General features: G+C 38.2%; 1 protein-coding gene across 2 annotated transcripts in view; it reads right to left on the bottom strand.

Moving 5' to 3' along the window:
• Window positions 1-16,428, bottom strand: part of ddr2l (discoidin domain receptor family, member 2, like) — a 39,247-nt gene that overhangs the window by 10,293 nt on the left and 12,526 nt on the right. For both annotated transcript variants that reach the window (XM_088076237.1, XM_088076236.1), the window contains exons 2-13: window positions 11,108-11,206; window positions 10,839-10,941; window positions 9,313-9,388; window positions 8,036-8,188; window positions 6,510-6,657; window positions 5,506-5,611; window positions 5,236-5,425; window positions 4,241-4,487; window positions 4,013-4,102; window positions 3,213-3,355; window positions 1,957-2,068; window positions 1,240-1,356 (exon numbers count right to left, since the gene is read on the bottom strand). In XM_088076237.1, the coding sequence (XP_087932363.1) occupies window positions 1,240-1,356; window positions 1,957-2,068; window positions 3,213-3,355; window positions 4,013-4,102; window positions 4,241-4,487; window positions 5,236-5,425; window positions 5,506-5,611; window positions 6,510-6,657; window positions 8,036-8,188; window positions 9,313-9,388; window positions 10,839-10,941; window positions 11,108-11,168 (1,546 nt within the window). In that variant the 5' untranslated portion in view covers window positions 11,169-11,206. The remainder of the gene's footprint in view (window positions 1-1,239; window positions 1,357-1,956; window positions 2,069-3,212; window positions 3,356-4,012; window positions 4,103-4,240; window positions 4,488-5,235; window positions 5,426-5,505; window positions 5,612-6,509; window positions 6,658-8,035; window positions 8,189-9,312; window positions 9,389-10,838; window positions 10,942-11,107; window positions 11,207-16,428) is intronic.

Here is a 16,428-nt window from a genome sequence, read left to right as displayed (position 1 = left end):
GACTGCAGCCTCTGGATGGGTTTTACTCGAGGCCTCGTCGCCTCTCTGAAGGATTTAACAGTCGTGTCTCAAAACGTCATCACGGAAGAACATTTTTAAAACATCCGAGATTCAGATTTACTTTCACTCAAGCTTATATTTGTGAAAAAAGTCTGCCTTAATAATTACATTTTATTAGATGAGGAACATAAATAACTTTTACCAAATGGTCAATAAAACAGGGACACAAGAAGAAATAAAGAAAACTGGCAACTTTAAATAAAAAATGATGATAATAATGATAATTACTATTATTATTATATATTTATTTATTTAATTTTATCTTATTTATTTTCCCCCCGAGCAATCCAACTTTCCATGCATACAAATCAACCAAACTTTGGTCGAGTCCCATATCAAACTTTAAAAATTCATAACTTACTTTAGCGCTACAGCTTTTCAATTTACACCAAAATGACGGCTTAACTGTGAAGAAACGTTTATGTACTTCCCTGTGGTACAAATTATGCAGTCCTTCACTGTGTTTAAATCAAAAACTGTAAAACTATTGAACCAATTTCCTAAAACCATCTGAGCAATTGACACAAAACTGCAGGGCATCTTCAGACTGTCCCACACAAACCATCGACACAGATTTTTAATTGATCAAAAATTAAGCCCACAGTGCGGAAATGTTTAACTGCAAACATATACCTGCAAATCCTTGCTTAATAAATCTTCAAGGTTCATGAAAAAAAGATAAAATTGGTTTAATTAAGTGAGTAACATTTCAGAATTTTATCTGAAAAACTGAATTTTTGGCAGCATTTTGAATTCTGCCCTCATGTAAACTACTGCGGGCTGTGGGATCTTTGAACATCAGTTTTTCGCTTATGGAGCAAATCGATCTTTGTAAAAACACAAGATCAACATCTCTCTGCTGTCTAGATGAGGTCAAATTCTCAGAGTTTGGTGGATTTTTGGCAGAAATCTGCTTTTCCATGCACAGACAGCTGATACTCTGCCCCCTGGTGGTCGGCTCGGTCACAGCGTGAAGCGTCTCCGGTGTCTCACTGGGACACTGACATGTTTTTGCTGTCTGAGATTGTGATTTTAAGCCTCATGTGATGCAAAATGCTCTTTCTATTATTTCTATTGCTGCTTTCTGCTACAAATTCCCCGACCCCGACCCCTTGCTTTGCAGCAGTTATAAATGATTCTCACGTTTCTGTTCTCAGTGCTGTAAGGGTTAAACAGTACCTGAGGCCTCTGCACTCTGCGACAGCTCCGGCAGCTTGTTCCTCAGCACCGCCGGGTTCTGGTACTGCGGGTCCAGCAGGAAAACTCTCTCATAGTGAGGGTCAGTGTTAGCGGGGCCTGACGACAACAAAACACGAAAATCAGTCAGTAACACCTGAAGTCCAAACAACCCGCAGGAGTAACCACACGGCTCAGGCGAATCATGTTTAAGGCTAAAAATAACCTACGGCCAGGAATTATTAAAATTTAAGGGGAAAATGTACCATCAGGAAAAGTTTTTGCATATCAATCTGTGAAGTGAAACTATTGAACAGTTTCAATATGGAGCTAAAACAATAAAAAAAAAACAATAAATCAGTTTAAAATCATATATAAATACATGATTTTAATGTACAAAAAAATGTAAAAAAAAAAAAAAAAGTGACTTTAATGTATAAAATACCGAAAAAAAAAAACTTGACTTAAATATAGTAAATAAAACATACAAATTTATGTAAAAAAATAATTTTAATGTAGAAAATAATGTATACAAATGTGATTTTAAAGTATAGCATACTAAATAAAAACATGACTTAAATGTATGAAATAAAATTAATAAAATTCCAGAAAAATTCAATTAAATTAAATTGATTAATCTTCAAATGGAAAAATCAGATCTACTGTAATCATACAAACTCTAAATATAATTGTAATACTCTACTGCAACTACTGTGTTACCTGTGGGGGCGTGGCCGGAGCGGGGGGGTACAGGGGGGGTCTGGAGGATGATGGTGTCGCTGCAGGACGACAGCCGAACCGTCACCTCCTCGTCGAGGATCCGACGTGGAGCCTGCAGGAGGAGGGAGGGACAGGAGGACACTTCTTAAAGCTTATATGCTTCTATGCAAATTCATCTTTATCTGTTTTTCTCTAAAAACAATTATTCAGAATTTATCCGTCGTGGTGCTTTTGGATTTGACGGCTTTTTGAAACAGCTTTTGCCTACAAATACCTCCATTATCACGACGTTCATGGTGAAATGTAAGAGTAGAATTTGATACAGAAAAAGCTTACTGACATGACGTTGTTACTGTTTAAAGTGCTGCAACACGTATGTTAACACGTATGTTATATGTCACACTAGAAAGTGTTCATACTTGCTACTTGTAATTCTTACTAATTTCTCATTCAGTTTTGGGTCATTTCCTGTTTCATTGCTCATTTCCTTTATGCAATGTTTTTGAAAGAAATCAAGCCGCTCAGGTTGCAAAGGGTTAACCCTTAAGGATTATAAAATTATAATAAATAATTCTAATAAAATAATAATTTATAAAAAAAATAATAAAATAAAAAATTATTTATAATAAAATTATTTCAAAAAAGTAAAAAGAAAAAGAAGCTAGAACTTTTTTATATTTATAAATTTATTTAAAAATATCTAATTATTAAAATTACATATTTATTTTTTTCAGGATTAAAAAAAGAAAAAGAATTTTCAGGTAATTTTCTCGTTGATTTTTGGGTCATTTATTTTTTCATTGCCTGTTGCCTTCATGCCATGTTTTATGTACATTTGTACAATCATTATTATTACTACTATCATTATTATTATTATTATTTTTTTTTCTTGATTGTTGTTGTTGTTTTGTGATTATTTATATTGTTATTATTATTATGATGAATGATCAATATTAATATTAGTGGTAGCAATTTTGGGGAAGCAGGATAGACATGATAGATATGCAAATTCTTTTACTTTTTTATGTTCAAAATAAACTTCAATCAATCAATTATTTTGAAAGAAATGAGGCCAGTTCGCTCAGGTTTCAACGGGTTAAACATCTCTTTAGCTTCCATGATGCCGGCATGCTGTCTAAAATCACGCACTGTAGCGTTTGGCTCTGAGTAAAAATGCAGAGGCGTAAAGACGAGACGACGCAGCGTCTGTAATGCGCCCTCTGTGCGTGAAAAGTGCTCGTGGTTCCTCCGCTCACCTTCTCCAGCACCTTGCAGACGTACTGACACCACAGGATGAGGAAGATGATGATGACCAGCAGCAGGATGATGGTCACCAGGCAGCCAATCAGAATGGGCGTGTTCCCGTCATCGGGCGGGTCGCTGGCTGACGGGTTGGCTGCTGAGGAGAAGAGAAAGACGATTTTATGACGAGGTCTGTTTGCCACAAATAAGTTTGTTAATAATTCGAAGGCGAGTTAAAGCAGAGTCGGGTATGATTTGGGGCTTTCGATGCCAGTGGTAAAATTTTATATTATAATTTAAAAATGGTAACAGTTTCTCTGTCAGGAAAACACGTGACAAAATAAAATTAACAACACATCCTGCAAAATTGCAAAAATAAAAAAAATAAAAAAAGGGAAAATCCATAAATCATTTTTATAATTCTCTCAAATATATTTAAAATTAACAAAATATCACGTTTTTTACATGTTTATTTATGAATTTATTTTGTGCTGTTTTCCTTTCATTTACCTCTTGTTTACATTTTGAGAATTTGACTCATCTATCTTTTATTATTATCATTTATTTATTTATTTATATCTTTCTATTTAAAGGTTTTATTTTGCTCTTGTTTCCTCTCTTGTGGTAGCATTTCCCCGGTTCCTAATTTTAATGTGTACTGTTTTAGTTTTTGTTTTTGACACTAAAGAAAACATAATTATTACATTATATTTCATTTTTGACAATAAATCCCCCGAAATCTGACACACTGGAGCTTTCAGGTGTTTCCATTTAAAAATGATTTCCTGTGAAACGAAAAGGTCAAAGGTCATACTTGTCACAGGAGTGGTCGTCATGGAGCTTTGCTCTTTGAGCGGCGGGGAGGTCGAACCCAGCGTCATCAGGGTCGGGAGTACGGTGTCCTCTGAGGGACAAATAAAGAGAAGTCAGTTTATTTGTCTGAATCTGTGTGTGTGTGCGTGTGTGCGTGTGTGCGTGCGTGTGTGCGTGTGTGCGTGCGTGTGTGCGTGCATGCGTGTGTGCGTGCATGCGTGCGTTTTACCTGACTGAAAGGAGATCTCGCTGAACATCATCCAGACGTCGGCGAAGTAAAAGCGGCAGCGCAGTGATTTGGCGGCGCGGCGGTTCAGCGGCACGGTGACGTAGCGTGCGCTCGGGTTCCTGTCGTCCAGCACCGTCTTGAACGCCACAGGCTCCGCCTCCCAGCCGGCGATGAGGCGGGGCTTAAACCAACAGGAAACGGAGGAGAAGATCTTCACGCCGCGGGCGAACATGTTGTTACTGTGAACCTGGACGGAGCAAAGGTCACATTTGGAAAATTAAGAAGTATAATTAATAAAACAATACAATAAAATATCAGAAAATATAAATAAAGTTAAAATTAAAAAAAATCTAGCACTCAAAGCCTCATGGGAGTTGCAGTTTTGTTGACAAAATATTTGGAGGTCTATCTCTGTAAAACATTTTGCTCATATTTTTCTGAGTAGTTCTGTGTCGTGAATATTGATTAAATAATTGGGGTGGAGGGAAAAACTGGTACATAGCAAAGTACTATTTTCAAAGGACCTGGAAAAAAAAGAGTGTGAAAGAGCAAATTACTTGAAATTACTTGAAAATAATAAAAACTAATTCGGGAAAAATATCTAGAAAATTTGTAAAATTTATTTAAATATCTAGATTTGGAAAGCAGAATTTTTTAAAAACTCACCAAATTTTTAATAAAATAAAAAATGCCAAAAAGTTTTAGAGAGAAAAAAAATCACTAAAAATATTTTAAGAACAAAAAAACACCATAATTTTTTTAAAGAAAAAAAGATCCTCGTTTCTTGTTTGTTTTCGTGTTTTAGTAATTTTCTGGTAATTTCCTCGTATCTTTTCCTTATTTCGTGCAGATTTCTGGGTCATTTCTCTCTAACTTGCTCATTACCTTCGTCTAATGCTTTTGAAAGAATTCAGGCGAATTTGCTCAAGTTTCGGAGGTTAAACTGTGATGTTGAGTTTGTCGTTTGTAAAAATTTAAAGTGAAAAAGTGAAAACCTTCATGGAGGTGAAGTTCCTCTGCCGGTCGAACACAAACTCCATCTCCACGAAGCCCTGACTGCCCAGAGAGTCGTTCCTCCAGCCCAGGTAGTCGTATCCGGGCCACACGTGGTACTGACGCGTCAGCAGGAAGTCGTCCAGCCCGATCACGCCGTCCGTCAGCTGACCCAGCCCGCCCAGCAGCCTCCTATTGGACGAGACAGCCGTCAGTCACACAGAGGAGGAGGCAGGAGCATGGGTGTGTGTGTGTGTGTGTGTGAGACTCGCCTCCTCTCATGGGCTCCATCATACGTGGAGTCATTGAGGCTGGCGATCGGATAACCAGGAGGCATCATGAGCTGACCCTCAGGAGCGCCGTAGGAGATCAGACCGTCTGCAGGAGGAGGAGGAGGAGGAGGAGGAGAAAGAGCAGGAGCAGGAGGAGCGGGGGAGGAGCAGGAACAGGTCAAAGTTTCAGAGTGCTTCTGCTCACTATGGTTCACGTTTTAAGGATTTGTCATTTCCACGTTTCCCATTCATCTAAAACAACATTGTTAAAAAATACTTTTACAGAATTATTTTTTAAAAAATTTTAAAACTTTTTTTACATTCATTTACTTTTATGTGTGTTTTTTCTTTTTTTTTTTACTTTCCTGTTTTTTATTTTTTGATAATTTTCTTGAACTTTATTTTATTAATTTCTTGCTAATTTCAGAGTCATTGCTGATCACAGGTGTCTGAATGCAGCAGAATAAAGATTTCACAGATTTAAATTTTAAATGCATTAAAGATATCAGTTTCTGTACCTCAGTATGACAAATATCGACTTTTATTTAAACCTTTTTTTTTTTGCACATTTTTAACAAAATGTGCGAAACTCTCCGAAGCATCAGCGTGTGATGTTCAGTGTGATGTTTCCTAATTCTCTGATTTTATGAGCTGTGGCAAAGAATCTCAGCTGAAAAAAGATTAAAAAAGACCAAAAAAAGGAAAATGAGTGGAGCTCTTACAGGCTCATAACTCATATAATCTCGTTAACACTTCTGCTCAGCTTTCTTAATGTAAATTTTCTCGCAGTGCGATGAAATCGAACTTTTTTCTGCAAAAAAAGTTGTTGCCGTAATTTCGTTTCATTGCACAACGGATTAAAAATGCTCTCCAACAATCCCTCCACACTGATGTCTTTTCTGAGGAGTTCGCTCGAGTCTGAATCAGAGTCAGAGCACACACACACTCGTACAGCACGCGCGTGTGTGTGTGTGTGTGTGTGTGTGTGTGTGTGTGTGTCGTACCCTCCCACGGACAGCCGTACAGCTCCACCCTCATGCAGACGGTGGTGAACAGCTTGGTGACAGGGATCAGCCGCACGTAGCGGGTGATGATGGGGGGGTGCAGGTCGTTGATGACGGAGGTGTAGGCGTTTTTGTTTCCCTCCATCACCTGAACACAAACATCACATGACAAACGTCAGTCGTCCTGATGTGTGTGTGTCCTGTCTCTACCTCAAACACACACACACACACACACACACACATACATTCACTCATATCACACATTACACACCAGTTTGTGCATTGTACTGTGGCATTAGGCACATGTGTGTAAATATTGCATTTCTATATTATACAAACTTTATATTCTCAATATATCGTTCATATTTTAACACTATTACAAATGTTATATAGTGGTGTGAAACTGAAGCATAATGCACATATCTTTATTATATATTTTTACTGACGTACATATTTTATTTTCTGTTTTTGCTAATGCACATATTTTATTTTATATTTTTATTACTGTACATTTAATTTTATTGTTTAACTAATGTTCATATTGTATTTTATATTTTTACTGATGCACATATTTTATGTTATAGATCTAATAATGCATTTATTCTCATTTTCTGTTGTTATATATGCACATATTTTTATTTTATAAATTTACAAATATATATATTTTTATTTTATGTTTTTTACTATGCACTTAATTTATATTTTCACTGATGCACATATTTCACTTTATATTTTCACTAATGCACATATTTTATTTTACATTTTTATTGATGCATATATTTTGTGTTTTTGCTAATGCACATATTTTATGTTATGTTATTATTTCTGTACATTTAATTTTTTGTATTGTATTTTATATTTTTATTTTATATTTTTACTAATGCAAATTTTTTTATGTATTTACTGATGCATATATTTTTATTGTGTTTTTATTAATGCACCTTATTTTATTTCACATTTTTAATGACCAACTTAGAATAAATGTCCCACAAATAAAATAAAATAAAATTAAAAAAATGAAATAAAAGAAAAGAAAAGAAAAGAAAATGAAAAAAATAAAAGAAAAGAAAATGTCAAACATTAAAGAAAATATTTTTTGTTGTTTGCTGTTTTGTTGGGCGAGCGGCTGCAGCATTAAAATCAAAAAATTAAAATTTTCTGACTGAACCTCCTGAACTAAAACATTATTTTTGTCTGTTTCTGTGTCAGGGAGGTTCCTGCTGTAAATGTGAGGAAACTGTGGAGATAAAAACTACAGTGCGTCCTGACGGAGCTGCTGTAGAGGTCACAGACCTCGCCGGCCGACAGGAAGCCGCTGTGTAAATGTCACTTCCTGTGATTTTAGTGTGAATGACCAGAAGCAGCTCGTTTTCTTCTCTTTCTCCCCTCTCCTCTATCACTCCGTCACATGTTTCCGCTCCACATTTTCCTCTATTCTTTCTTCTTCCGGCCTCGTTTTTCACTCCGTCTCCCGTCAAACCCCGTCCCGTCCCGCCCCGTCGGCGCTCTGCCCGACATTCACTCACCGGGTTCCCCCGCCGGTTCCTCCACGACTTCCACAGCAGGCCGTCCCGGCTGTAGTTGAGGCGGTAAGCTCGGGCGAACTCGTTCCCGGAGTACCTGGCGTATCGTCCCTGAGTCCCGACCACCGTCAGGAACGTCAGGCGGCCCAGGTCCACCTGAAACACGGCGACACGTTCCCGACCAATCAGGTGACAACAACCCAAAACCTCAAAAGGTTAATCTACAGACGCTAAGAGACTCTTCAGTCCTTTTCTCTAAAGGCACCCAGCCAGCAAGTTTAGGTTCTAAAAACGTTCTGAGAGTGTTACACTGCAACAAATGTTTTAGTGACGTTTTCTGCAGCAAGTTTTCTTTATGTTCCCAGAACGTTCTCCCAAAAATTCAGTCAATATTCTCTATAAACATCAAAAAATGTTATTCTTTTATTTTGTAATGGCAAGATATTACATTACAGTACTTTTAGTGCAATTATCTATATATAATATTTAAGTGCATATTGTAATTTTATTTTATTTTATGTTACTGTTTTTGCACCTTATGTTTTATTACCTAACATTAATATTTTTGTATTTTTTTGTACAATTGTATTGTTCTTTTGCTCTTTTATGCTTCTTCATGCCTCATAGCTGCTGTAACATTGTGCATTTCCCCACTGTGGGACTAATAAAGGATTATCTTATCTTATTTTATCTTATTTTCATCCAGAAAATTTCTGAGAATGGTAAAATGCAGCCAATGCAATGTTTTAGTGACGTTTTCAGCAGCAAGTTTCTTTTTAGTTCCCAGAACGTTCTTCTAAACATTGAGATAACATTCTCTATAAACATTTAAAAAAGAAAATTTTAAAAATATATGTATTTTTTTAACATATCACATCACGTTACTTCCTCATTAAAAGATGTTGTGTAATCTCAGTCCTTAATAATCTTCCTTTGTTCTCATGTAACATTTTGGGAACGTTTTATTAAAAAAGAACATTCTCTGATCTGTCGCCTCTCAACATCTCCAAAACATCCTCACAACGTTGCAGTTAAAACGTTACGTCTTAGTCAGTATTTAACCTCAAAGGAACATTATTTGAAATGATAAACATCCTTAAAATGTCCTTTGAACATTAGATTAAAATGTTTGCTTTAAATCATTATTGCAACCTGTAGGGAACATTAGCTAACGTTGTGGGAACGTTCCCTGCTAGTTGGGATCGCTCCAACTTTGTAACTCTGTCAAACCCAGCTGAGCGTGTTCGAGTGTCTCTGTGGCGCTCTGAGAGGACACAAACCTGCAGGAACTGACTGTCTGAGGGCTCCAACTGTCCCTCAGGACACCAGGCGCCGTCCCCCTCCTCACGATTCAACCTGCACACACACACACACACGCACACACGCACACACACACACACACACACACACACACACACACACACACACGCCACACACACACACACGCACACACGACACACACACACACACACACACACACACACACACACGCACGCACACACACACACACACGCACACACACACAGTTAATTGAAAATACTGAACCTCCTGGAAAAGTCTGATGACGTTGTGTTTTTAGATGAAAAATAAAATGAAAACAATGAATTATCAAAGTCTATGATATGTCAATGATTAGCAGCAACATTGACTTTTATACATTATAATTTTTTGTGCAGCATCGAATACTCACACTCACACCACTCTGCACACAAAATGATTTTTTTTAAATCAGGCTATAAAATAATATTGTACGATATTAATATTTTCTACTTTCATTGAGTTATTTTTCAACCAACATCAATCCTAATCAAAAATATCAAATATTAATTAATTAAAAAAAAAAACCCCAACACATCTTCTCCTGTAAATTCATCATCGTTTTCTCGCTCACTGAGTTCATTTCATTAACCAACATCAGTCCTGATCATAAATCAAGTCTTCATTCATTTTCAGAATTTTAAACCTTTAAATGCTAAATTGTTTAGCTGCTGACAGTCTGGGATATGTCAGTGTGTGAGTGTAGCTGCTGACAGTCTGGGATATGTCAGTGTGTGAGTGTAGCTGCTGACAGTCTGGGATATGTCAGTGTGTGAGTGTAGCTGCTGACAGTCTGGGATATGTCAGTGTGTGAGTGTAGCTGCTGACAGTCTGGGATATGTCAGTGTGTGAGTGTAGCTGCTGACAGTCTGGGATATGTCAGTGTGTGAGTGTAGCTGCTGACAGTCTGGGATATGTCAGTGTGTGAGTGTAGCTGCTGACAGTCTGGGATATGTCAGTGATCAGCAGCTACATTGACTGTGACAGGTCACCTAGTGGAAATAGCATGTATTTCCTCCATATGCCAAATATGGTCAAAATGACCTCATCAGGTGGAAAATAGTCAAAATGACAAATTCAGAGTCAAAAGCCCAGAATGACACCCAGAAATAATACAAGTCCTGTTTTTCTGCTCTGATGGCTGTGGGATCAAAAATGTCAGTTTGAATGGGTTTCAATGGAGCATTTTTGGACCTGAACAGTCTGAATGTAACTATTTAGTTTCCACAGTGTATTTTAGACTTATTGTAGGAGCTGAGCTGCAAATTCACTGATTACACTCAAATACACAATCTGGACTACATTTAGGACACATGCATCAACACACACACAATTATCACAACAGGAAGGAGGACAAGAGACGAAAATGTGCGAAAACAGTCCCTAAAACTAGTGTTCAAATATCAGTGTAAATATTAAATGTAAGCGTTTAAAAAAGGTTTTTAACAACATGTAGATCTGCTGCTAAAAACCTCTGACTGTCACTGACCTGGCGTACTGCGGTCCCGTGGTCTCGTACCATTGGCTGGATGCTTTGATGTCATCATCTTTAATCCGTCCATCCTCCATGCCCAAAGCATAGCGACAGTGAGCTGAAAACACACACACACACACACACACACACACACACACACAAAACAATTAAACAATCACAATGAAACATTAAAAAAACACTTTTTTTACTCTTATAAACTCTGTGTGTGTGTGTGTGTGTGTGTGTGTGTGTGTGTGTGTGTGTGTGTGTGTGTGTGTGTGTACCGGGGTCGATCTGTCCGAAGGCTGCTGTGGCTTGAAGGATCAGCAGCAAGAAGAGGTGCATGATGGTCCGGCGATCACACCAACACACACGCTACATCTCTGCGACACAAACACACACAGAGATTTCAGAAACGTTAATCGTGGATTTTCTAACTCAAATTCCCAAAAATGTATTAAACACAGAGCAGCCAACAGATATTTTATTTTCTGATAAAAAACAAACAAAAAACAAACACACGAGTCAGAAATATAAACTGGGACGTAAAAAAACCAAAAACAAAATAAAACAAAGGATGCTGTAAAAAGTTATTTTCGCTCTCAGGACACCTCGGAGTGAATTCTGTCACAAAGAAAAAAACAAGTAAAGCTGCGTTCAAATCATCTTTCACATCACATCACATTAACGCTTTGAAACCTGGATCGCCATGCTGCGTTCAGACACCTTTTACAGGCATTTGAACCTCTGAACTCTGTCAAAAATCAGAAATGTTCCACAAATTGCAAAAAAAAAAAAAAGGGAAAAACAATAAATTTACCTGAAAATTAGCTTTAAAAAGAGAGAAAGAATAATTGGGAAATAACTATGGAAACTATATTTGTAATTATTATAATTATATATTTAGAATTTGGTTACAGAAACAAATATATTTACTATTTTTATTAATTTACTTATTTATTTTTTTATTTATAACTTTTTTCAGATACTCTTCAGTTCAGGTATTTTCTTGAAGATGTTTAAACATTTTTTACTGAGTTTTGGGCTTTCTTACTAAGTTACTCATTGCCAGTTTTCCATGTTTCATGAGAAATTAAGCAAAATCACTCATGTTTCCTGCAATATTAAATAAGTTGTCTAACAGCATATTTAACATTTTAAAAAAGGTTGGCTTTCTTTCACAAACTGGAAAAGATGACAAAGACAAACTTGTGACAAATGAGCAAGAATATGGAAAAAAGTACAAGAAAGTAAGCTGAAAAGTTGCAAACAAAACAAAAAGGGGGAAAATAAGGGCAAATAACCTGAAAAAACTGCTTAAAAATTATGATAATTCCATAAAAATATCATTTAAAATATATAGCTATTACTATAAATATGGTTCTCTGCGTCTTTTATCTCTAAAGACAGTCTGACGTTTAACTGCAATATTTGACTTTTAACGGAAATTCAATCAAAACATCTAAAAAAACTAAAAAAAACTACAGTGCCCTCCACAAAATCCTTATTTGAACATGTTTCTACTGCAGGAGGTCAACTGTGTCCAACTGTCACTGTCCCACACAAACAAACACAGCACTATCAGCGTGTGTGTGTGTGTGTGTGTGTGTGTGTGTGTGTGTGTGTGTGTGTGTGATTTCACAATGTTATTGCTGCTGGAGCGCTGCAGTTTATAAATGCTGGACACAAACAGCAGCCCACTCACAGAGGTTACGCAACACTGACACACACACACACACACACACACACACACACACACACAGAGAGAAATCTCTTCTCTCAATCAAAGCATTTCTCAGATATTCACTTGTATACATATTTGAGCGTTTAAGCAGCGTGTCGCTCTTCTTCTCTTGTCGAGAAGTTTTGCATCCGCTGTCGAGTTTCTGATTCAAAATGACGGACATGAAGTCAGCGGAGGAAACAGCTGGACGAGAGAGAGACAAAGAAGACCTGAACACAGACGGAGAGAGACAGCAGGGAGAGGCTGAGGAGGAGGAGGAGAAGGAGGAGGAGGAGGAGGGAGTCGAGGAAGGAGGGGGAGAAAAGGTGGAGAGGAGAACAATGGACGGAAGAGAAAAGCAGAATTTAGAAGAAACTTTGGTTGAACATCAGTTTTTTTTTCCCTCTCTGGTGGAAAGTTTCCCCTCTGACCCCGCCCACCAATGATGTCACAGCGTCACCTGTACATCGCTGCAGCAGGTGAAGAGGTTAACAAACACACGACTTTCAGGTGGTGTTAAGTTACGCCTGGAACACACTGCCTGCCTGAGCCTCGCAGAACCTGTTGTTGGTTTTTCGGCTCCAGTGTTAACAAGTTAGAGCAGCCACACTTCCTGCGTGCTGCTCAGCTGCGTGTCAGCTGCGCGTCAGCTACGTGTTAGCTGTGTTTTAACTGCATCTAAGCTGCTTCTCGGCTGCGTCTCAGTTATGTGTCGGCTGCGTCTCAGCTGCGTCTCAGCTGCGTCTCGGCTGCGTGTCAGCTGCGTGTCAGCTGCGTCTCAGCTACGTCTCGGGTGTGTCTCAGCCTTGGTCAGCTGCGTCTCGGCTGCATCTCAGCTACGTGTCAGCTGCGTCACAGCTGTGTCTCAGTCGTGGCACGTCTAGAGAAAAGGTGGCTCTGATATCCGATCATTCAGATGGTGATGTCTTTAGACGTCAACAAAACTTTGTTTAAATGCTTTTAGCAAATGTTTAAAACTGAAACTTTGAACATCATATACAGAAAGTTCCCTGCAACTTTTTCAGTGAAAAAAAATAAAAATTTCTCCCTGAGGTTTTATTAAGTAAAAGTTCCTCCCATGCTGACACTTTTTTGCAATTTTAAATGTATTTATTTTATCGGCAATCATTAAAAAAAAGCGTTGATGCCGTTAATGGGCAAAATGCCAAATATCTGCCCGAATAATCAGCCGGGCCGATGATCTGTCGACTCCTGGTTAAAACACAATAAATGTAAACATTTATGTTAAATGTCTGTCGGGAGTCTGATCCCGTCGCCGTGTGACTGACAGATGAAATCTGATCTGGATGATTCAGCTCAGACGCGACAGAAGGTTCAGCGTTCACACTGATGTCTGCACTTTGTCTGGAGTCTGATCATTTTCTGCTAAAGAGTGTGTGTGTGAGTGTGTCAGGAGGTCACACACACACACACACACACACACACACACACACACACACACACACACACACACACACACACACACACACACACACACACACACACACACACACCGTCCTGCAGTGAGCCTCGCAGCCGCCTGAGACACTAAAACCTGCCAGATCTGAAAAACACGGTCAGTCCTCGAAACAATCCCTGCGTCCTGACGTGGGTCGGCGCTCCGCCTGCAGGAAGTGAGTTCATTCACTTGAGCCGAGCTGCAGCCGCTCACTTTGTATTTTCTGGCAAACGCCAGGAGAGAGAGCGAGCTTTATGTAATGTGCTGGCTGCGGCTCAGATTCCTGCTCTGTTGCTCATCTCGACAGTAAAATCACATGACCCGAGAGAGAGAGAAATCATGGAGAGGGAGAGACATGAAGAAAGAAAAAAACCTTTTTTTATCTGTTCTCGTCTGAGAAGACGACCTCCTGAAGCTCGACGCCACAAATCAGTTTCTGTGACAAAACTTCATTCCTGTTTGAGGATTTCAGGACATGAAAATAAGTTTTTTTTTCTTCAACTCAAGTTAAAAGTGTGAATAAAACAGTTTTCTGAACATGAAATGTTTTTAAAGAAGCATTTACTTTTCCGCGTTTTTTTTTTTTCAAAACATTGCAAAAAAGATTCATGTTTTCTGACTTTTTAAAACCTGTTTTTTGTGCTGCCTATTCAAAAAGCTATTTCAATTGGTTTCTCTGATTCTTTGAAAAAAAAATTGCAAAAATAAACAAATAAATGAAAAGAAAAGAAAAGAAAAAATGACGTGAAAATTAACTCAAAAAAAGTTTGATGAAAGGGGTGACAATCATTATAGTTTTTTTAAATGTCAGGAAAACTGTATTTATAACCACAATAATTATTTGTTTAAATTTATGTTACAGGAAAAAAAATACAGATATTTCCTATTTTTCTGCACTTTCTCGGATGATTCTCTTGTCTGTTTTTGTTTTTTTTTTTTTGGTTTTCGGGTGGCCTGTGAACGCCGGCGTGCAGGTACCGTGAGCTCTCGGTGCTCTCGTGCGAGCACACACGTAAACAGCTCCCACACTCAGAGCTACAGGCTACAACAAGGCTAAAAACATGATGCCAGTGACGTTTTTCAAAACAACTTGGCAGGTCGGGGCTTCAGGATACTTGGATTACTTCAGACGAGCAGAATGGAGATATTTTGTGGTTTTGTTATGTATTTCTTAACGTTTCAATCCTCGTCAACATTTGCTGCAATTGTTTGGAAGATGATGAGTGCTTTGTGGGCTATAAAACCATCTGCGTGATGAGGGGGAGCAGATAATGAGTGAATTTTCTTTTTTGGGTGAACTGTCCCTTTAATCAGCCTCGATGCAGAACTGAAGCTGCTGTTTGTGTGACGCGTTTAAAAATCAGCAAAAAAGGAGACATGAGGTGTAATTTTGGCATGACAACTGTAAACCTCTGATATCTGCGGACATATCTGTGGACTGTCTTTGTCTTTATGGATTTTTATTCCTAAATAATGCCTGGATTATAAAAAACAGACGGATGATCAGTGACGCTGATCCAGCCTGAATCAAAGTCTGACCTCAGACAGATTTTTACTTTCTCACACTTTTTTCTGCTTTGTTTTTCCTCCATCTTTGCTTCCTCTCTTTGTCTTCTCCTTCTTTATCTCCCTCCTTATCTCCTCCCTCTATCCTCCTCTTCCTCTCAGCCCGTCCCTCCTCTTCCTCTTCCTCCTCCTCCTCCTCCTCCTCCTCCCTCGGTCAGAACAAACCGGAGCCAAAAGCCTCAACATTCCTAACATTCAACGCAACCCAGAGCCCTCTCTCTCTCCGTCTGTCTCCGTCGGTGTCTCTCGCACAAACACACAGGAATCCACATGCCTTTCTCCGGCTCGCTCGCTCTCTTACTGTTACACACAGGAATCTGCAGCTCGCTCGCTCGCTCTGGTCGAGGGGTGAATGAGACAGAGTTCACCGAGAACAAAACAGAGCAGCCGACACACGAGAAAAGCACCGGAGCCGTCGGTGGATCCATCTTTGACGGAAAAACACGTTTTTTTCACACGACCGGAACAGTTTAAATGTGGAGCTAAAGCAACGTCCAATCAAAAAAAAACTGTTTAAATTAAAATTATATTTTGTTTGTTACTGCAGCCCAGAATATGTCAATGATTAGCAGCAACATTGATTTTTAAACATTATTATTTTTTGTGCAGTGTAAAATATTTACACCACAAAATGCACTTTTCAAAATCAGGCCGTAAAAAAAATATTAAATTAATCTGATTTTCTGCTTTGATTGAGTTTATTTTTTTAACCAACATCAGTCCTAATCATACATATCAAATATTTATTAATTTTCAGAATTTTAACTGCTAGGTTTTATTTAATGATGCCAATATTTTTTTGGATGAAAAAAAAAACGAGAAAAAATAATTATTTTTAATATATTACATGCTAAGTA

Source organism: Plectropomus leopardus, chromosome 4 (assembly GCF_026936395.1).
Source record: "Plectropomus leopardus strain MGB_pleo_1.0 chromosome 4, ASM2693639v1, whole genome shotgun sequence".
In the NCBI taxonomy this organism is placed as follows: domain Eukaryota; kingdom Metazoa; phylum Chordata; class Actinopteri; order Perciformes; family Serranidae; genus Plectropomus; species Plectropomus leopardus.
The sequence above is the reverse complement of the archived record's forward strand: the minus strand, read 5'-3'. Positions and strand labels throughout refer to the sequence as shown.